Source organism: Pseudophryne corroboree, chromosome 6, assembly GCF_028390025.1.
Source record: "Pseudophryne corroboree isolate aPseCor3 chromosome 6, aPseCor3.hap2, whole genome shotgun sequence".
NCBI lineage: Eukaryota > Metazoa > Chordata > Amphibia > Anura > Myobatrachidae > Pseudophryne > Pseudophryne corroboree.
This window is the reverse complement of record NC_086449.1, coordinates 534,830,950-534,850,178: the sequence shown is the minus strand read 5'-3', so window position 1 is coordinate 534,850,178 and position 19,229 is coordinate 534,830,950. Positions and strand designations below refer to the sequence as shown.

At 44.1% G+C, this 19,229-nt stretch overlaps 1 protein-coding gene across 4 annotated transcripts in view; it reads left to right on the top strand.

The window, feature by feature from the left end:
* The window catches only part of NUDT4 (nudix hydrolase 4), a 109,626-nt gene that overhangs the window by 71,454 nt on the left and 18,943 nt on the right, over positions 1 to 19,229 (top strand). For all 4 annotated transcript variants that reach the window (XR_010179506.1, XM_063927624.1, XM_063927622.1 and 1 more), the window contains exon 2: positions 19,089 to 19,199. Coding sequence is in view for 3 of the 4 variants with exons in the window: in XM_063927624.1 (XP_063783694.1) it covers positions 19,089 to 19,199 (111 nt within the window). In the remaining variant the exon portion in view is untranslated. The remainder of the gene's footprint in view (positions 1 to 19,088; positions 19,200 to 19,229) is intronic.

Here is a 19,229-nt window from a genome sequence, read left to right as displayed (position 1 = left end):
GAGTGGGGGGCAGTCACACAGGGAAGAAATTTCCGAGGTCTGTGGTCAAGTCAGGAGACTTGCCTTCACATCAATATCCTGGAACTAAGGGCCATATACAGCGCCCTAAGTCAAGCAGAGACCCTGCTTCGCGACCAATCAGTGCTGATTCAGTCAGACAACATCACCGCAGTGGCTCATGTAAACCGCCAAGGCGGCACAAGGAGCAGGGTGGCGATGGTGGAAGCCACCAAAATTCTTCGCTGGGCGGAGAATCACGTAAGAGCACTGTCAGCAGTGTTCATTCCGGGAGTGGACAACTGGGAAGCAGACTTCCTCAGCAGGCACGACCTCCACCCGGGAGAGTGGGGACTTCATCAAGAAGTCTTCACGCAGATTGCAAGTCGGTGGGAACTGCCACAGGTGGACATGATGGCATCCCGCCTCAACAAAAAGCTACAGAGGTATTGCGCCAGGTCAAGAGACCCTCAGGCGATAGCTGTAGATGCACTAGTGACACCGTGGGTGTTCTAGTCGGTTTATGTATTTCCTCCTTTTCCTCTCATACCCAAGGTGCTGAGAATCATAAGAAAAAGAGGAGTGAGAACAATACTCATTGTTCCGGATTGGCCAAGAAGGACTTGGTATCCAGATCTGCAAGAAATGCTCACAGAGGACCCATGGCCTCTGCCTCTAAGACAGGACTTGTTGCAACAGGGGCCCTGTCTGTTCCAAGACTTACCGCGGCTGCGTTTGACGGCATGGCGGTTGAACGCCGGATCCTAGCAGAAAAAGGCAATCCGGATGAGGTTATTCCTACGCTGATAAAGGCTAGGAAGGACGTGACGGCTAAACATTATCACCGTATATGGCGAAAATATGTGGCTTGGTGTGAGGCCAGGAATGCCCCTACGGAGGAATTCCAGCTTGGGCCGTTTCCTTCACTTCCTACAGTCGGGAGTGACTTTGGGCCTGAAATTGGGTTCCATTAAGGTCCAGATTTCGGCCCTATCCATTTTCTTTCAAAAGGAACTGGCTTCTCTTCCTGAAGTTCAGGCGTTTGTAAAGGGAGTGCTGCATATTCAGCCCCCTTTTGTGCCTCCAGTGGCACCTTGGGATCTTAACGTGGTGTTGAGTTTCCTGAAGTCACACTGGTTTGAGCCCCTCAAGACCGTGGAGTTAAAATTTCTCACGTGGAAGGTGGTCATGCTATTAGCCTGGGCTTCAGCTAGGCGTGTGTCAGAATTAGCGGCTTTGTCACATAAAAGCCCCTATCTGGTTTTCTATATGGACAGGGCAGAATTGCGGACCCGTCCACAATTTCTGCCAAAAGTGGTGTCATCTTTTCATATGAACCAACCTATTGTGGTGCCTGTGGCTACTCGTGACTTGGAGGATTCCGAGTTACTAGATGTGGTCAGGGCTTTGAAGGTTTATGTAGCCAGAACGGCTAGAGTCAGGAAAACTGAGTCGCTGTTTATCCTGTATGCATCCAACAAGCTGGGTGCTCCTGCTTCAAAGCAAACTATTGCTCGCTGGATCTGTAACACTATTCAGCAGGCTCATTCTGTGGCTGGATTGCCGCTTCCAAAATCAGTAAAAGCCCACTCCACAAGGAAGGTGGGCTCTTCTTGGGCGGCTGCCCGAGGGCTCTCGGCATTACAGCTTTGCCGAGCAGCTACTTGGTCAGGTTCGAAAACTTTTGCAAAGTTTTACAAGTTTGATACCCTGGCTGAGGAGGACCTTGTGTTTGCTCATTTGGTGCTGCAGAGTCATCCGCACTCTCCCGCCCGTTTGGGAGCTTTGGTATAATCCCCATGGTCATTACGGAGTCCCCAGCAGCCACTAGGACGTTAGAGAAAGTGAGATTTTACTTACCGGTAAATCTATTTCTCGTAGTCCGTAGTGGATGCTGGGCGCCCGTCCCAAGTGCGGACTTCTTCTGCAATACTTGTATGTAGTTATTGCTTAAATAAGGGTTATGTTGTGGTTGCATCAGGGTTGATCTGATGCTCCGTTGTTGTTCATACTGTTAACTGGGTAAGTTTATCACAAGTTATACGGTGTGATTGGTATTGAGTCTTGCCCTGGATTCCAAAATCCTTTCCTTGTACTGTCAGCTCTTCCGGGCACAGTTTCTCTAACTGAGGTCTGGAGGAGGGACATAGAGGGAGGAGCCAGAGCACACCAGTATCCAAATTCTTTCTTAAAGTGCCCTGTCTCCTGCGGAGCCCGTCTATTCCCCATGGTCCTTACGGAGTCCCCAGCATCCACTACGGACTACGAGAAATAGATTTACCGGTAAGTTAAAATCTAATTTTTACTTACATTGACTAATGTTAAAATGAAATATGCATATTTTTCATGTAAGCTAGGTGCATGCACTCACTTGTAAGTAGCCTTTATAATGTATTATAGCAGCATTTGTAAATGTAGGTTGATCTTTAATCTATGCAAGAAATCCTCTCTCGAACCTACCCCTTTCTCCTGCTACCACCTCATTTCCCTGAGGAATATGGGGAAGTACTGTAACTAGAGCGTTGGTCACTGTGTGAGTTTAGTCTCTGGATAAGTTAGAGGCAGAAACTGGATAGCTGAATTATAAATGCAGTTGTGAGAAATTCACTTGTAGACATGTTGAACCAGTCGTTTGGAGGAAAATAGAGAAATAGGGTGGTAGTTGGAGAGAGAGGCTGAGTTTAGCATTTGTCATATGAATGCATATTTAAAGGAGTATGACAATGTGCCAGTGGACAGCACATTGATTTTCTAGAGGGGAGGAAGACATAGTATAGAGGAAATTGGGTTAGGGACTGGTTAAAGGGTGAGAGATGAGTGCGGATATTTTGTGCTTGTTTACTTCAGAGCGTGTAGAGAGGAAAAAGTAGGTAAAGTATTTGGGATTAGGCATAAGGAATATGTCTAAGGAAAGGTGTCTTTCATCTTTGTAGCATTTATTAAAAAAAATAGATTTTAATTACTTACCGGTAAATCCTTTTCTCGTAGTCTGTAGAGGATACTGTGGATCCATTTAGTACCATGGGGTATAGACGGGTCCACTAGGAGCCATGGGCACTTTAAAAATCTGAAAGTGTGGGCTGGCTCCTCCCTCTATACCCCTCCTACCAGACTCAGTCTAGGAAACTGTGCCCGAAGAGACGGACATACTTTGAGAGAAGGATATAAAAGGATAGTGGTGAGATTTCGAACCAGCACACACACACACAAGAGGAAAGCCATGCTAACCAAACTTGGAACAGGTACAGCAACAATTGAACCAAACAACAATACTTAACCAAGTAACAGTGCAGGATGAACGAAGCACCGTGCTGGCGCCCAGTACACTCTATCTTTACATCCTAGAGGATACTGGGGATCCATTTAGTACCATGGGAAGTACCAAAGCTCCCAAACCGGGTGGGAGAGTGCTGAGGTTCCTGCAGAACTGATTGACAAAACTGAAGGTTCTCAGAGGCCAAGGTATCGAACTTATAGAACTTTGCAAACTTATTTGAACCTGACCAAGTAGCTGCTCGGCAGAGCTGTAAAGCCGAGACACCGCGGGCAGCCGCCCAAGAAGCACCCACTGACCTAGTAGAGTGGGCCTGTACAGATTATGGAATCTGCAATCCTGCCGTGGAATAAGCATACTGGATAGTGAGCCTGATCCAGCGTGCAATTGACTGCTTTGAAGCAGGACACCCAATCTTATTGGGATCGTAAAGAACAAACAGTGAGTCCGATTTCCTGTGACGAGCTCTTCTCTTCACATACACCTTCAAAGCCCTCACAACATCCAAAGACTTTGAAGTAGCAGAGGTGTCGGTAACAGCCGGAACCACCATAGGTTGGTTGATGTGAAACGCAGACACCACCTTAGGAAGAAATTGCTGACGAGTCCTGAGTTCAGCTCTGTCCTCATGGAAGATTAAATAGGGGCTCTTGTGAGACAACGCCCCCAGCTCTGACATGCGTCTTGCTGCTGCCAAGGCCAACAGTGTGACTGTTTTCCACTTAAGATATTTTACGTCTACCTCCTGTAACGGTTCAAACCAGTCCGATTGGAGTAACTGCAGCACCAAATTGAGATCCCAAGGTGCCGTGGGAGGCACAAAGAGAGGCTGTATGTGCAGAACCCTTTTCAAGAACGTCTGGACCTCAGGAAGAAACGGCAATTGTTTCTGAAAGAAAATGGACATGGCTGAATTATGGACTTTTATGGAGCCCAGACATAGGCCCACATCCACACCCGACTGCAGGAAATGTCCCAGATGAAATTCCACCGCAGAATATTTTCTTCTCTCACACCAAGAGACGTTTTTCTTCCAAATACGGTGGTAATGTTTAGACGTCACTACCTTCCTGGCTTTGATCATAATCGGGATGACCTTGTCAGGGATGCCTCTCCTGGCTAGAATCAGCCGTTCAACTTCTATGCCGTCAAACGTAGCCATGTTAAGTCTTGATAGACAAACGGCCCCTGTTGCATGAGATCCTCGCAAAGCGGTAGTGGCCACGGATCTTCCAGGAGCATCTCCAGAAGGTCCGCGTACCAGGCCCTTATGGCCATTCCAGAGCAATGAGAATTGCTTGAACTTTTTCACTTTTTTTTTTTTTTTTTTTTTTTTTTTATTCTTTTCAGAATTCTTGGTATCGGCAGAAGTGGAGGGAACACGTACACCATCTGATAGACCCATGGTGGTGTTAGAGCATCCACTGCTGCTGCGTGTGGGTCTCTCGAACTGGAACAATACCGCCTGAGCTTCTTGTTGAGACGAGAGGCCATCGTGTCGATTTGTGGACATCCCCATCAACGTGTCAAGCACCTGAAAACCTCCGGGTGAAGGCCCCACTACCCCGGGTGCAGATAGTCTGCTGAGGAAATCTGCTTCCCAGTTGTCTACTCCTGGAATGAGGACCGCCGACAATGCCACAGCATGTTTTTCTGCCCAGAGGAGAATTCTTGATACCTCTGACATTGCTGCTCTGTTTTTCGTTCCGCCCTATCTGTTTATGTACGTTACTGTCGTCACATAGTCTGACTGAACCTGAGTGGCCCGATCTTGAAGAAGATATGAGTCCTGCAGAAGGGCGTTGTATACAGCCCTGAGTTCCAGAATGTTTATTGGAAGGATGACTTCCTGACTTGACCATCTTCCTTGAAACTGCACCCCCTGGGTGAACCACTCCCCAACCTCTGATGCTTGCATCTGTGGTTAGCAGAATCCAATTCTGAATCACAAACCGTCGGCGCTCGATTAGGTGAGAAGTCTGTAGCCACCACAGAAGGGAGTTCCTGGTCTTTGGCGACAGACTGATCCTCTGGTGCATGTGAAGATGCGATCCGGACCATTTGTCCAACTGATCCAGCTGGAAGGGCCTCGCTCGTAAGAGGCCACCATCTTCCCCAGAAGGCGAATGCATAGATGCACCGATATCCGGGTTGGCTTCAGGACATGCCGAACCATCGACTGAATTACCAATGCCTTTTCTAATGGAAGAAAAACTTTCTGCGACTGTGTCCAGTATCATCCCCAGAAATGGGAGCCTCCAAGTTGGCTCGAAGTCAGATTTTGGGAGATTTAGAATCCACCCGTGATCCAGGAGTAGTTTGGTTGTGAGACCAATGCTGCCCAACAACTTCCCCTGGACAGTGCCTTTATCAGAAGATCGTCCAGGTACGGAATTATGTTCATTCTGTTTGCGAAGGAGAAAATCATCTCTGCTATCACCTTGCGGAACACCCTCTGTGGCGTGGAGAGACCAAATGGCAGGGCCTGGAACTGGTAGTGACAGTCCTGTAGTGCAAAGCATAGATAAGCCTGGTGAGGTGGCCAGATCGGAATGTGAAGGTATGCATCCTTGATCTCCAGAGACATTAGGAATTCCCGCTCCTCCAGACCTGAGATCACCGCTCTCAGAGACTCTATCTTGAATTTGAACAGTCGTAAGTACGGGTTCAATGATTTTAGATTCAAAATCGGACTCGCCGAACCGTCCGATTTCGGTACTACAAACAAGTTGGAATAGTACCCCTTGTTTTGCAGATGAGGTGGAACTGGAACAAGTTTTTGAATGGCATCCTGTAAGGTTATACTTGCCTCTAGTGAAGCTGGTAAGCCTGATTTGAAGAATCTGTGAGGTGGGAGCTCCTGAAACTCCAGTCTTTAGCCCTGGAAAATCACATCTATGACCCAGGGATCCTGCCATGATGTTGTCCAGATGTTACTGAAATTGTTTAGTCAGGCTCCCACCTGCTAGTCTTCCAGCCCATGCGGTCCAAAAGAGGACTTCTGTGTATGTGGACACATAAGGACAGATGCTGGGAAATAAAAGAGGATTAACATTATTCAGTCCATTTTTGGATCCTTACATTTTTGACATGAAAGAATTTTGGGTAAACTAAAAATAAAAAGTTGGACAAATTTAAATACAAATTTTTGGAAGTACAATATCAATTATCAGTTAAATATGGACTATAATTGTGTGAAAATTCAGCCGTTTCAAACTAATTAATTATCCTTTATTCAGAAGAAACACCCCTGAAGAAGTCGCCATAAGACGAAATGCGTTGGGTGAAAATATTTTATTGTTTGGAAAAAGTTGTAACTTGATATTGTGTCTGTAATGAACAATAACACATTGTAAAAGTATTAACTTTTGTAATGGAAATGAGAATCTAAATTGTTTTAGCAATAAAAAGCAACAAATAATAATAATTTTATTTATATAGCGCTCTTTCTCCAACAGGACTCAAGGCGCTTTACAGACCTCAAAAACAATACACATAATACAGAAGATTTAAGTAATACAGCAATAGATAAGCCACACAGACATAAAAGAAAACCTTAAGCACACATAAAGCATAATGCAGGATTGGTGTAGGCATTTTGGGTAATAACTTCCAAGGGTTGTGTATTCCACCCTCACAAGGTACCAAGTGCGGCAGCCATCTTGGGCGCTCAGCGTAGGATTACCCAAGGTGGAATAGTCCACCCCTAGAAGAGATGACACAAAATGGGGGTGATTTCAGAGTCCTACAGTTTAGAGTAGGGTTCCAACAAAACCACAAGGTCCATGTATTTCTCATCCCATCCACAAGTGTACCATATGGGGCAGCCATGTTGGGCGCACTTTGAAGGTTACACTGTGGTAGGTGAGCCATACAAGGGCCAAGTTCATATATGGAAAAACTGATGCTTATGTAGTAGTATGATGTACCCTGCATGTAGGGCACAATGGCAAGGTGTGCAATCAGTGGAGGTTAACATTACAGGAAAAACACATGGTGGGGTGAAGCGAGCAATGGAAAAACAAAACAAAACACAATAGCAGGTAATTAGCGGCAGAAGTAAAATTGGGATAACATTATTATTATTTTTAAATTGTTTATTTTAATTTTCAGGTTATAAATGTCACAACAGCTCCCCACCACATGTGTGGTGAGCTGCTACTTGTTACAATATACTATCAAAGGCAGAAATGTAACCTTAATACAAAGAACAAGCGGTTCCCAACATGTGGAGAGATAATCAAAATAAGAGCCATTAACCATACATTTGTTAGAACGATAAACAGCGGTGATTTATGTCACGGGGTGAATGGGGGCTAATCAGACGGGTGGGAACCGGGGATTAGATTCATAACTATAGCAACATAAAGGATAATACTAAAGAGAGAGAGAGAGCATGAAGAGAAAGAAGGGGAGGGAATAGAGTGGGGGGGGAGAAGAGACAGGGGTGGAGGCACCGCCAGTGCACCCCCGTGTTCCGCTAAGCTAGTGCAGGGCGTTAGAACCAAAAGGGAAGGTGCTACTTGAGGGACACGAAGAGGACAAATTAAAGGTAAACCTATATCTACTTGTCGGGTGAGGAGATTACTGACATCATAGTAGGAGAGCCGTCGGGCCCTCGGGGGATCGTAATCCACCTGCGGGAGCTTGAGAGTCAAACCATAGTTCCCAACTCAGGAGAAACTGGAAGGATCTGTTATGAAGGTATGCTGTGATTTTTTTTCCATGCTTGCGAGGTACCATACTTTGTTGATGACCTGTTTAATAGGGGGGGGCTCCCTCTGTTTCCATTGGCGGGCAATTGAGCACCTGGCCGCGTTTAGGATCTGCGTCAGTAGTTTACTGGAGTTTGGAGGTGCGTTAGCAATGGGGAGGCCTAGCAGGAAGGACCAAGGATCTTTTTTAACCTGGGTCTGGAGTACTGTGCTCAACAGGCGTGCAACTGCGTCCCAATATAGCATAATTTTAGGGCATGTCCACCAAATGTGGAGAAAAGAGCCGTGTCCGCCGCATCCTCTCCAGCACATGGGTGATGAGGAGGGAAACATTTTGTGGAGTCTAGAGGGGACAAAATACCACCTGTATAAGATTTTATATGCGTTTTCCTTTACTAGGGTTGAGATAGAGGACTTCGCGACTGCAGTGAAGATATCCGACCAATCATAGTCATCAGGCACCGGACCGAGGTCCCGTTCCCACTGGAGTATGAAAGCCGGGGTCGTCGTCTGGTCCCCTGTCTGGAGAAGGGAGTACAGTAGGGAAATGATTCCGCGTGCGAGCGGTTTATGATAGCAGTAGGACTCCAGAGTGGTGAGAGGTTGGAACGGGGACGAGCTCGTTAAAGAAGTGACAAAATGTCTAATCTGGAAATAGGTGAAAGGGTTCGCCTCCGGGAAGTCAAATTTCGTCATGATATCCGGTAAAGGCGCACAGGAACCCTTGGTGAGCACGTCCATAACAAAGGGGTTATTCCGTTCCAACCATGGACGCGAGCGGGTCAGAGACTGTCCCGGAGCGAATGAAGGGTTGTCCCATAAGGGGGTAAGTGCCGAGAGAGATGACAACAGGTGAAAGTGACGCGCGCAATAGTCCCAGATCTGGCAAGTGAATTCCAGCACAGGGTGCATTTGTAGATGAGGAGATCTAGTTCTAGGAGGGGATAAAAGTAGGGACGACAACGATGGAATGCGGCTAAGCGCCATCTCCAATTGGAGCCAGCGTATAGACTGCGGAGGAGCGAACCAGGTCACCGTCTGGCTGAGATGGGTGGCCAAATAGTAAAGACGGATATCCGGAAAGCCTCTACCTCCATCCTGCACCGGTTTGCGCAAAGTAGAGAAGCCTATCCTAGGGACCTTACCTCTCCACACAAAGCGGAGCAACCAGGAGTGGACCTGAGCCAGTACATAGTCCGGGACTTTTACTGGCAGCGTCTGGAACAAATAAAGTAGGCGGGGGACAATGTTCATTTTCAGAGCTATGATACGACCCAGCCAGGAGATAATTAGTGATTTCCATTTATGAAGGTCGGCTTTAAGGTTTCTAAGCAATGGCGTGAAGTTTTCCTTATATAAGTCTCCGTATTGGCGCGTAATAAAGATCCCCAAGTAACGAATCTTAGAAGCGCACCAGGAGAATCTGAAGTCGTTTTGCATGTGGGACAGTCGAGGAGGGGGGATGTGGAAGGGAAGAGCTTCCGTTTTGGACCAGTTGACTTTGTAACCCGAAACATGGCCATAATCAGATAGGAGGTCAAAAAGATTCGGCAGAGAAGTGTGCGGTGAGGAAAGCGATAGGAGGACATCATCTGCGAACAGAGAGATCTTGTAGACAGAGCCCCCCACCTCCAACCCTCCGATGTCGGGCGAGGCTCGTATGCGAGCTGCTAATGGCTCAATTACTAAGGCAAAGATCAGAGGCGAGAGTGGGCAGCCCTGTCTAGTACCGTTGGAGATGTCCAGAGGGTCCGACTGCACCCCATTTACAGATACTCTGGCGGAAGGGTTCGAGTACAAGGCCTGAATTCCCGTGAGGAATTCTCCCTGGAAGCCAAAGTGAGCAAGAGTTTCGAACAAAAAGGGCCAACCTATCCTGTCAAACGCTTTCTCCGCGTCCAGAGAAAGCAGAAGAGCAGGAGTGCGTGTAAGGTTGATGTGGTGAGCAAGGCTAATAACACGCCTCGTGTTGTCTCGGGCTTGGCGGCCGGGGATAAATCCCACCTGGTCATTATGGATAAGGTGGGGTAATACGCTATTCAATCGGAGGGCTAGAATTTTTGCGTATATCTTGACATCCGAGTTAAGTAGCGAAATAGGTCTATAGTTAGCGCAGTTGGATGCGTCTTTGCCGTCCTTGGGAATAACTAATATCTTAGCCTCCAGAGCCGATTTGGAGAAAGAAGCTCCCTGTAAGACAGCATTGAAGAGGGATGAAAGATGGGGCGTAAGCTGGGGGAGAAAAGCCTTGTAATAGGCGGCCGTAAAGCCGTCCGGACTAGGCGCCTTGGTAAGTTTTAGGGCTTTGACCACGGCGGCAATTTCTTCATCGGAGATCTTTGAGTTTAGTTCTGCAGCAACCGATGAGCTCAGGCAAGGAAGGTGGCAGTGGGATAGGAAGGTACGGATGGCCCCAAAAAAGTCCGGGTTCGATTGAGTGGGCCCATGGGCATTGTACAACTTTTTGTAAAAGCGAGAAAAAGTTTCAGTGATACGTTTGGGATCAGCTGTTTTCTTGCCAGGGGAAGACTGGATAGATAAAACGTTGTTTCTTGCAAGTTTAGCCCGAAGCCTAGTGGCTAGTAGTCGATCAGCTTTATCCCCTTTTTCATAAAAGGACTGATTGAGCCATTTCAGGCTGGATTCTACCTTCGCCGTCAGGAGCATGTTCAGTTCCCCCCTGGCCGTGGACAAGGATGAGAGATCTGCTTCGGAACCAGTTGTTTTGTGTTTCAGTGAGAGGGAGGCGACTAAGTCCAAGAGCTCCCGGATGCGTTTGGATCTGGTCCTTTTATTATAAGAGGAGGCACTGATCAAGCAACCACGGATTACTGCCTTATGGGCGTCCCATAATAACATAGGCGAGACAGACGGGGATGTGTTTGTCTCAAAGTAGTGGGAGAGTTCAGCGGCTATGTGAGCTTTCGTTTGGGGATTGAGAAGGAGTCTGTCATTCATCCTCCACACAGGGTGGCGATCGGGAGGGCGTGGACCCGAGACGTCCACAGTAACCGGACCATGGTCTGACCACGTGCTAGGGTGGATGGAGGTGTCAAGGATACATTGAGCAGGCTCCGAGCTTAGAAATATCATGTCCAGTCTTGTGTAAACATCATATATGGGGGAGTAGTATGTGTTTGACTCTTTCACTCTCCACGTATCGAAGAGAAGGTGCCGTGATAGCAGGAGATTTAAAGCAGCTGCATTGCGCGAGTGAGAGGAACGCAGAGATCTGGGTAGAGGTTTAGATCTGTCCAGGGCACTATCCAGAGTCACATTAAAGTCCCCTCCTAAAACCACGTTTCCGCGTCTGTGCAGGGCTAATAGACTATTTAGGGAGTGGAAGCAAGGGGCCTGGAGCTGATTTGGAGCGTATATATTCAGGAATGTGTAGGGGGATCCGTTTAATAACCCTACTAGCATCAGGTATCTACCTTCAGGGTCCTTCCATGTTTCAGAGGGGGTGAAATCTAGGTGGCTAGCAAATAGTATAGAAACCCCCTTTTTCTTGCGTACGGGGTCGCAAGCATGTGGGAAGGATTTTGATCTAAGTTCTGGATGTAACTGACCCGAGAAGTGGGTCTCCTGTAAAAATACGATGTCGCCTCTGAGTTGCTTAAGGGTCTGGAATAAGAGAGAACGTTTACGTGGGCTATTCAGACCTTTCGTGTTCAGAGTGACTATTCTAAGAACCATGGTATGAAAGTGGAGCACTATTCATGTGGGAGCGCACCAGCGGGACCCCAGGAGTGAGAGGGGAGAGGTCAGGGAAGGAGACCAGAGAAGAAGAGGAGAAAGAGTAGGAGAACAGAGGAAGAACAGGCAAATATTAGTATCAGTATCTAGTAGACAGAAAAAATCCATTCTCACTAGTCGGACCCAAGAAAGAAATAGACCTGCAGGTCCAGTTCGTCCGACGTCGACCTCGGAGGTCGAATGGGGGGTGAATGAACCCAGCCGATCGGAGAGGAGGCCGGGTCCCGTGTGTGAACAAAAACAATTTAAGTGTATATATTGCATGTAGTAGGCAAAAGGAGCTAACGGGGAAAGGAGGGGGGGGGGGGGGGGAGGGAGGAAGGCAGACATAAAGGAACTAAGGGTAAGCCTGGCATGGCGATCATAGGGCCACAATAGTAACACTAGGACTAATATGAAGTAAGAAAAGAGGCCGCGGCCCAGTCGGGCCACCCGGGGCAGGAGCCCCCGCGGTCAACCGCGAGGAGCCCCTGCCCCAGGGACCCGAGATGGCCCGCCCACCAGACATGTAACAGGGCAATAAACAGTAAACATTAGTTATATCGAGGGCTTTGCACCATATGGGAACCTTCACAAAGTGCAGCGAGACCCCCTTAGGTTCGCTGAGAGTCCGTGTGGGTATCAAGTCCCTGCGAGGCCATCAACATATGTCGGCTCATGTATCCGGAGAGGCACTTGATGCCGGTCCAACTGTGTTCCAATCTGGAGAAGGGGCCGTAAGGGGAGGGGAGGTGTTGACTGGGAGAGGTCGCTGAGAGGCGGCCGGGGGGCCGGAGATGTTCAGTTGACGGAGCAGTTGTAGGGCCTCGTCAGGAGATCTGGCAGAGAGGAATTTGCCATCCGCCCTCACCTGGAGGGCAAAGGGAAAGCCCCATCTGGGATAACATTATTTTGATCAGATCTTAGTACGGGTGGGTAGGAGAATGTGGGTGGCATACTCAGAAGCAATGGTGATGTCCCTGCTGAGCCTGGTCCTGGTGCTCTTCCCCCACAGTTCCATGTTCATCTTGATGGTTAGGCCCAGGGGCAGACTTGAAGTTCTCAGCCAGAAAGGTGGTAAGCCTGGTCTTGGTGTTCTCATGTTTGAGGCGAGGAGAGGCCACATAAAGTTCCAGAGTTTTGTGGTTGTAATGCAGTCCTTCTGTTATCTTGTTTTTGTCTTCTGTTTTCCTTGGGTTTAACACAGGTATAACACTGCTATTGATTTTAGCTGCCACTTGATAACTAGCCACTTCATACACTAGGCACTGCAGCGTCCTAATAGGCCTGGCGTCCTATGCTATACTGACTAAATAAGTCTACAAACACTTCCTTTCTGATTACAACCCCCTCCCCCACACAGCAACCCTCCACCAAAAGGTGTTAATCAACTACCAAATGTGAGGATTGTAAACCACAGTCAATCACTATAAGTTTTTGCAGACTACAGATATTAATCCACTTAAAACAATTTTCAAAACATGCTAAGTAATGTGCAATGGTCTGCTGTAATTACCAAAAATATCTTTAGCAAGAAAGAAACAATGGCCTGCACACAAATGTTTTAAAGAAAAAGGGTGTTTGTGTAAAGTCATCCTCTCTTTACCAATATCCAAATATAATTATACTAAATTGTTTTTTGTTGTCAATTAGACACAAATATACTCATTTTAGTTCAATAAGTGCGCTCCACAGAGATGCACTTTTTTTTAGATAGATAGAGATATATATATCTCTCTCTATATATATCTCTCTCTATATATATCTCTCTCTATATATATATATATATATATCTCTCTCTCTCTATATATATATATATATATATATATATATATATATATATATATATATATATATATATATATATATATATATAGAATAGTGTCCACACTCACGTGTTAAGAGAAACTTGCTGGGGTGACATCCAAATAACTGGGAACAGAGTCCCACTCCAACACAAATCCAATAGAAAAGCAGGAGCACTCACCAGTCTTCAAGGTAGTAAAGTAATTTTTATTCAGATCATTAATGCAGAGATCAGATCAACGTTTCGGTCTGCATGTAGACCTTTGTCAAGATCTTGACAAAGGTCTACATGCAGACCGAAACGTTGATCTGATCTCTGCATTAATGATCTGAATAAAAGTTACTTTACTACCTTGAAGACTGGTGAGTGCTCCTGCTTTTCTATTGGATTTATGTATGTATATATGTATGTATATGTGTGTGTGTGTGTGTGTATATATATATATATATATATATATATATATACCCATCCACAATATGCCGGCACTCAGTGTATAAATCTCCAACTGCTCCGGTGCCTTTCAGACAAATAAACATCCAGCAAAGAGAGATGGCACTCAGAGACTGTTTTGAAATGGTGAAAGAAGATATCTGTATTGAGATGTTACAGCATCTAACGTTTTCGGAGCGATTGCCCCGTCCTCAGGATAACATCTACAGCCGTAGATGTTATCCTGAGGACGGGGCAATCGCTCCGAAAACGTTAGATGCTGTAACATCTCAATACAGATATCTTCTTTCACCATTTCAAAACAGTCTCTGAGTGCCATCTCTCTTTGCTGGATAGATATAGATATATATATATATATATATATATATATATATATATATATATATATATATATATATATATATATATATATATATATATATATATATATATATATATATGTATGTGTGTGAGATACGGGGGGAGAGAGATATATAGCGACCACTGTATCAATAAATATTTTCAGGCGCCTATAGTAATAAAGTTGATTTAATATAGAGATGCATAAAAACATACATAAAAAATGGGACAACAATAAATACACAGCTGGACTAAAAAGCACTAAATGAACTAAAAACTACAGTAAAAATATTTTAAAAGTATTTAAAAACAAATATTCCTTATCTTTAGAATGAGGTAGGTACAGGTGACCTGTACCTACCTCATTCTAAAGATAAGGAATATTTGTTTTTAAATACTTTTAAAATATTTTTACTGTAGTTTTTAGTTCATTTAGTGCTTTTTAGTCCAGCTGTGTATTTATTGTTGTCCCATTTTTTATGTATGTTTTTATGCATCTCTATATTAAATCAACTTTATTACTATAGGCGCCTGAAAATATTTATTGATACAGTGGTCGCTATATATCTCTCTCCCCCCGTATCTCACACAATTGTATCTCAGGGTTTACCACCCCTGGTTTAGTGAGGGACCTAGCTGACGCCCCATTACTAGCAATAGGGGAGTATCATTCAGGGCAGCCTGTTCAAATACATATCTGTTATACATCACATGTGGCGCAGTATTAATCTCTATTTTTACGCATATATATATATATATATATATATATATATATATATATATATATATTTTTTTTTTATTTTTATTCCCAAAAATTGTTCTGAGTTTGTTTAGAGCAGTCCATGGGAAATGTATTTAATTTTGTCAATTCAATAGACAGTGGCCCTCTAATCCACTGTAACTTCTTGGGGTGGTTTCTAGTGTTCAATCTAGGATTTTTTTTGGGCGCATTGAAGAGGGCACATTTTTATTTTGAAGGGCACATTTTTGATGTGACGCTTTGCGCACAAAGCATAGCGCATATGTTTAGTTTTTGTACATACATTTTGCCCTTAGTAAATCATATACCCATGCATACATATAAGACACCTAACATCTGTACTGAGAAACATACTGTATATGTCCAGTCTTCTATGTGTTATAAAACAGAAAAGTTAAACATTGGGTCAAAATATATAGGAAAAAAATAAGTCTGTTCTACTAGGGAAATACTGTAAGCAGTACATGCTAACTGCTTACCCTGTTCTTTCCCTCTTAATCAGAGTGCTGTGTTATTTACAGTGCCTCCTCTGCCATCCAGTTGGCTAAAGGATAGAAATTGTGTTCCAATTTCAAAGGTGGGCAAGGAGTAGACGACAACATTGTAACATGCACTCTGACTGTTGCATTCTGTATACAAGGGGGCGATTTATGGTCCTGCAGGGTGCACTGAAAAAGGAAAGGGTGCTTTTTCACATTTCAAAAATGGGCAGGGTGCAGCACCCTGCTGAAACAGCCTAGAAGGAACACTAGTTTCTCAAAGGAATTGAGGTGGCTCTGTGAATATGTCTAGACCTCCCATCCTTTGACATGTAATGGCAGTAATTGGTTATGCCAGACCAGGAGAACCATTAACTCTAAGTGCCCTGCTAGGGTGTTTCTCATGTACAACGTTGTTTTAATTTGATGATGCACCACCAGCTGCTGTTCTCTCGACCAGACCTGCTGAGCGTTGGTGGGAATAGTTTCCTTGTATAACCTTCCCTGATACCAAATTATACTTTCTTTGTCAGAATCTTTTAGGTGTTTTACTGCCAAGCACCTCGTGCAGTGATCATGTGTGTGCAGCGTGCCTAAAACGACGCACTGTGTATTTGTTAGAGTATAGAGTAACAGGCTAAGTTTGTTTCTTGCTGTGTTTTCCTCTGTAGAAACTGCAAATAAATGGTAAGACCGCTCTTTCTGAGTGGAGAGCGTTGGGACTACCTATCCCATCAGCAATTTGAAGCACTATTCCCTCTTTCTCATGTTAATGTCGATGCCCCATTTATGTTCTTGCAGGGTTTAACAGGGCTACAAATCAGCTTATCATTCTTACACATTCCTACAACATTACATTGCTCAAACTTCTTACAGCGAACTTCAGAATTGTCACAGGAGTCTACAGTAGGGCATAGTTTAACATTGCTAGGGGGATCTCAAGCTCGCGTCTATGGCAGGATTAGATTTAACATTGACGCATACTGTCCAACCTATTTAAGTAATCAACAGACATGTACAGCATTCATACGTACAACTAAAGCTGAATTGCACATATTTGTAGCAGGAATGACATTTGCAGGAACACAATGCAATTTTAAATATCCCATATCTTAACCAATAAACATTTGTAGGAATATAATCACTCTAGCACCTTTTGCATTCCCCCTCCCTACTCCCAAATCCATTTATACCTGGGCTATAGGAACAGCTGAGACTATACCAATTCTTGTCACTGGGTTTTTTCCTGGGATTATTTCAGCAAAGTCTATAAAATCTGAGCAGACTATGCTCATTTCATCTCCAGTATCCCTCATTTCCAGAGTAACCGTGGCTAACAGACTAGCAGCAAATCTTCAGAGTCTGTTCATGCTATTCTGATAAAGTGGAGAAACCGCAGCACAATAAGAGTAGCAGCCAGTACAAAACTTAATGGTCACTAAAATCTCCTAAAGAGAACCTTAATACCATCAAATATTCTCATAAAAATGTGCTATCTTGACAATAGTCTGTGTTTTGATGTGATAATTTTTCATCATATGAAAAAAAGGAAACAGAACATAATGGGGGGAATTAAATTGATATTGCTGGCTGACCTCCCATCTAAAGTGACGGGAGATCACAGGGGGGATATTCAATTGATGGCTGTTATCTTGCCCATTAGTATCTGATTTAGCCGTGTAAAGCAGCTAAAGCCAACTAAACAAATGGGCGCAATCGTGAAAAGTGCAGTTTGGACATACTGAAATATCAACTCCTTTTTTTTATTGCCTATAAGTAACAGATCTATTCTAGTAGCCTATTTTTCTGTTTCATTAATCAACCATTTGCCGATGGGCTTACGATATATTGGCTGTTTGAACGACCGATATATCACTCAGTGTGTACCCGGCTGTACTGAGGTATAGAAGAAAACGACGGAGCTGTTGAGACAGCTGATAGATAATGAGCTACAGCACGGCTCTGACCAATGCAAAATAAGAAACAGCGGGGTGTGGATGCAGAAGGGGAACAGAGTTAAAATGTACTTAATATGCCACATGGTATCCTACTTACCATTAACACCTTATATTTGGCATCCTACCCATAAACACTCATGTGGCAAAAGGAGTATGCAAATTATTACTGGTTATATCATAGGCAGATAAGAAATGTATATATCAAATGTGGATACAACCAGTCGTTCCACCATTTTCACTTTTTCTAGAAAACTGATTCCGTGTTTTTAAGATGGATTGGCTAAGAGCTTCACTGAAAAAAGAAAAATACACAGAGTACTTCTTTGACACATGGGAGAGCTATATTACCACTTTATCCCAGCAGTTTAAATACCAATTCTGGAAATGTTTCTGAGGTACACACTGGTATGAAACTCAAATCTATACTCTGGATTCCATTCTAACCCCTCCGGATGGCCGCGACTCAGGCCCAGGTCTTCTATTCCACATGTTGATCTACACTTCTTGATATACACTTAAGTGATTAATATTGTAATACATCACATAATGCTATTGTCATGCATGTCAAATTTATTTTTAATAAGTTATGTCATACAATACTATTGTCTTCTAATATGTAATTTATACATGCTTCAATAAAGAAAATAATTGTTTCAAAAAAAAAAAAATTACTTAATGATATAATTAAATATAACCTGTCGCATCAGTTTCGCTATTTAATAGCCACACCTCGTAGTCTTTGTATAGCCCTGTTTTTGTGTATTTTTTTTATGGAGCTGTTGAAGTACTCTACTACCTTTTTTAAATATTAGTAACAACATATTCAGAAAGGATAGGTTTTTTTTTTTTAAAAAGCAAACGTTCACAAGACACCATAAACAGGATAGTTGATGGAAAATTGCTAAAAAAAAACAACAACTTGAATCTATATAGTGGAAGATGCAAGACCCCTCCTAATATATGTGTAGCTAACATAGTGTACAATATAGTATATCTTTATAAACTGAAATGCAGTCTTATTTTGGCTAGATATGAAAACAGTGAATAAATGAGGTTTATGTTGTATAAACACCATTGTATTAAGATCTTTTCTGTTACGTTTATGTAAAACGTTGGTGATGTCATTGGGCAGCATCACTCTGAAACACTGGAAGTACCCATATCACATTACTGTTTTTCTATTTTGATTAATTATTTCTGATACCAGTCTGTACGGATTTGTGGGTGATAGGTTTGGGGTGAGGAGTAAAGCCCTGTACACACGGGGAGATTTGTCCCGGAGATGTGTGCTGAGCAATCTAGCACAGATTGCTCAGCACACATCTCTCAAGCTCAGCGCACTTCATCCAGCGAAGTTAGCAATCTCACTAGATTGGGTATGCATGCCTGCCCAATCTAGAGCCGGTGATAGCGGTGACACCCCTACACACGGAGCAATGTTTGCTTCATTTCTAAGCAATCTGGTCAGATTGCTTAGAAATGAAGTAAATATCGCTGAGTATGTGCCCCTCCTTAAGGATTTTTGCTTTGTGTAAATTTAAGCTAAATGTTGCTATCTGTTTACAATTTTACAGATACTCTTAGTCAGCAGCAGCCGTTACCCAGATCAATGGATTGTGCCAGGAGGAGGGATGGAGCCAGAGGAGGAGCCCGGTGGAGCTGCAGTGAGAGAGGTCTACGAAGAGGTAGAATTGCAGCATGTTACATCTACTTAC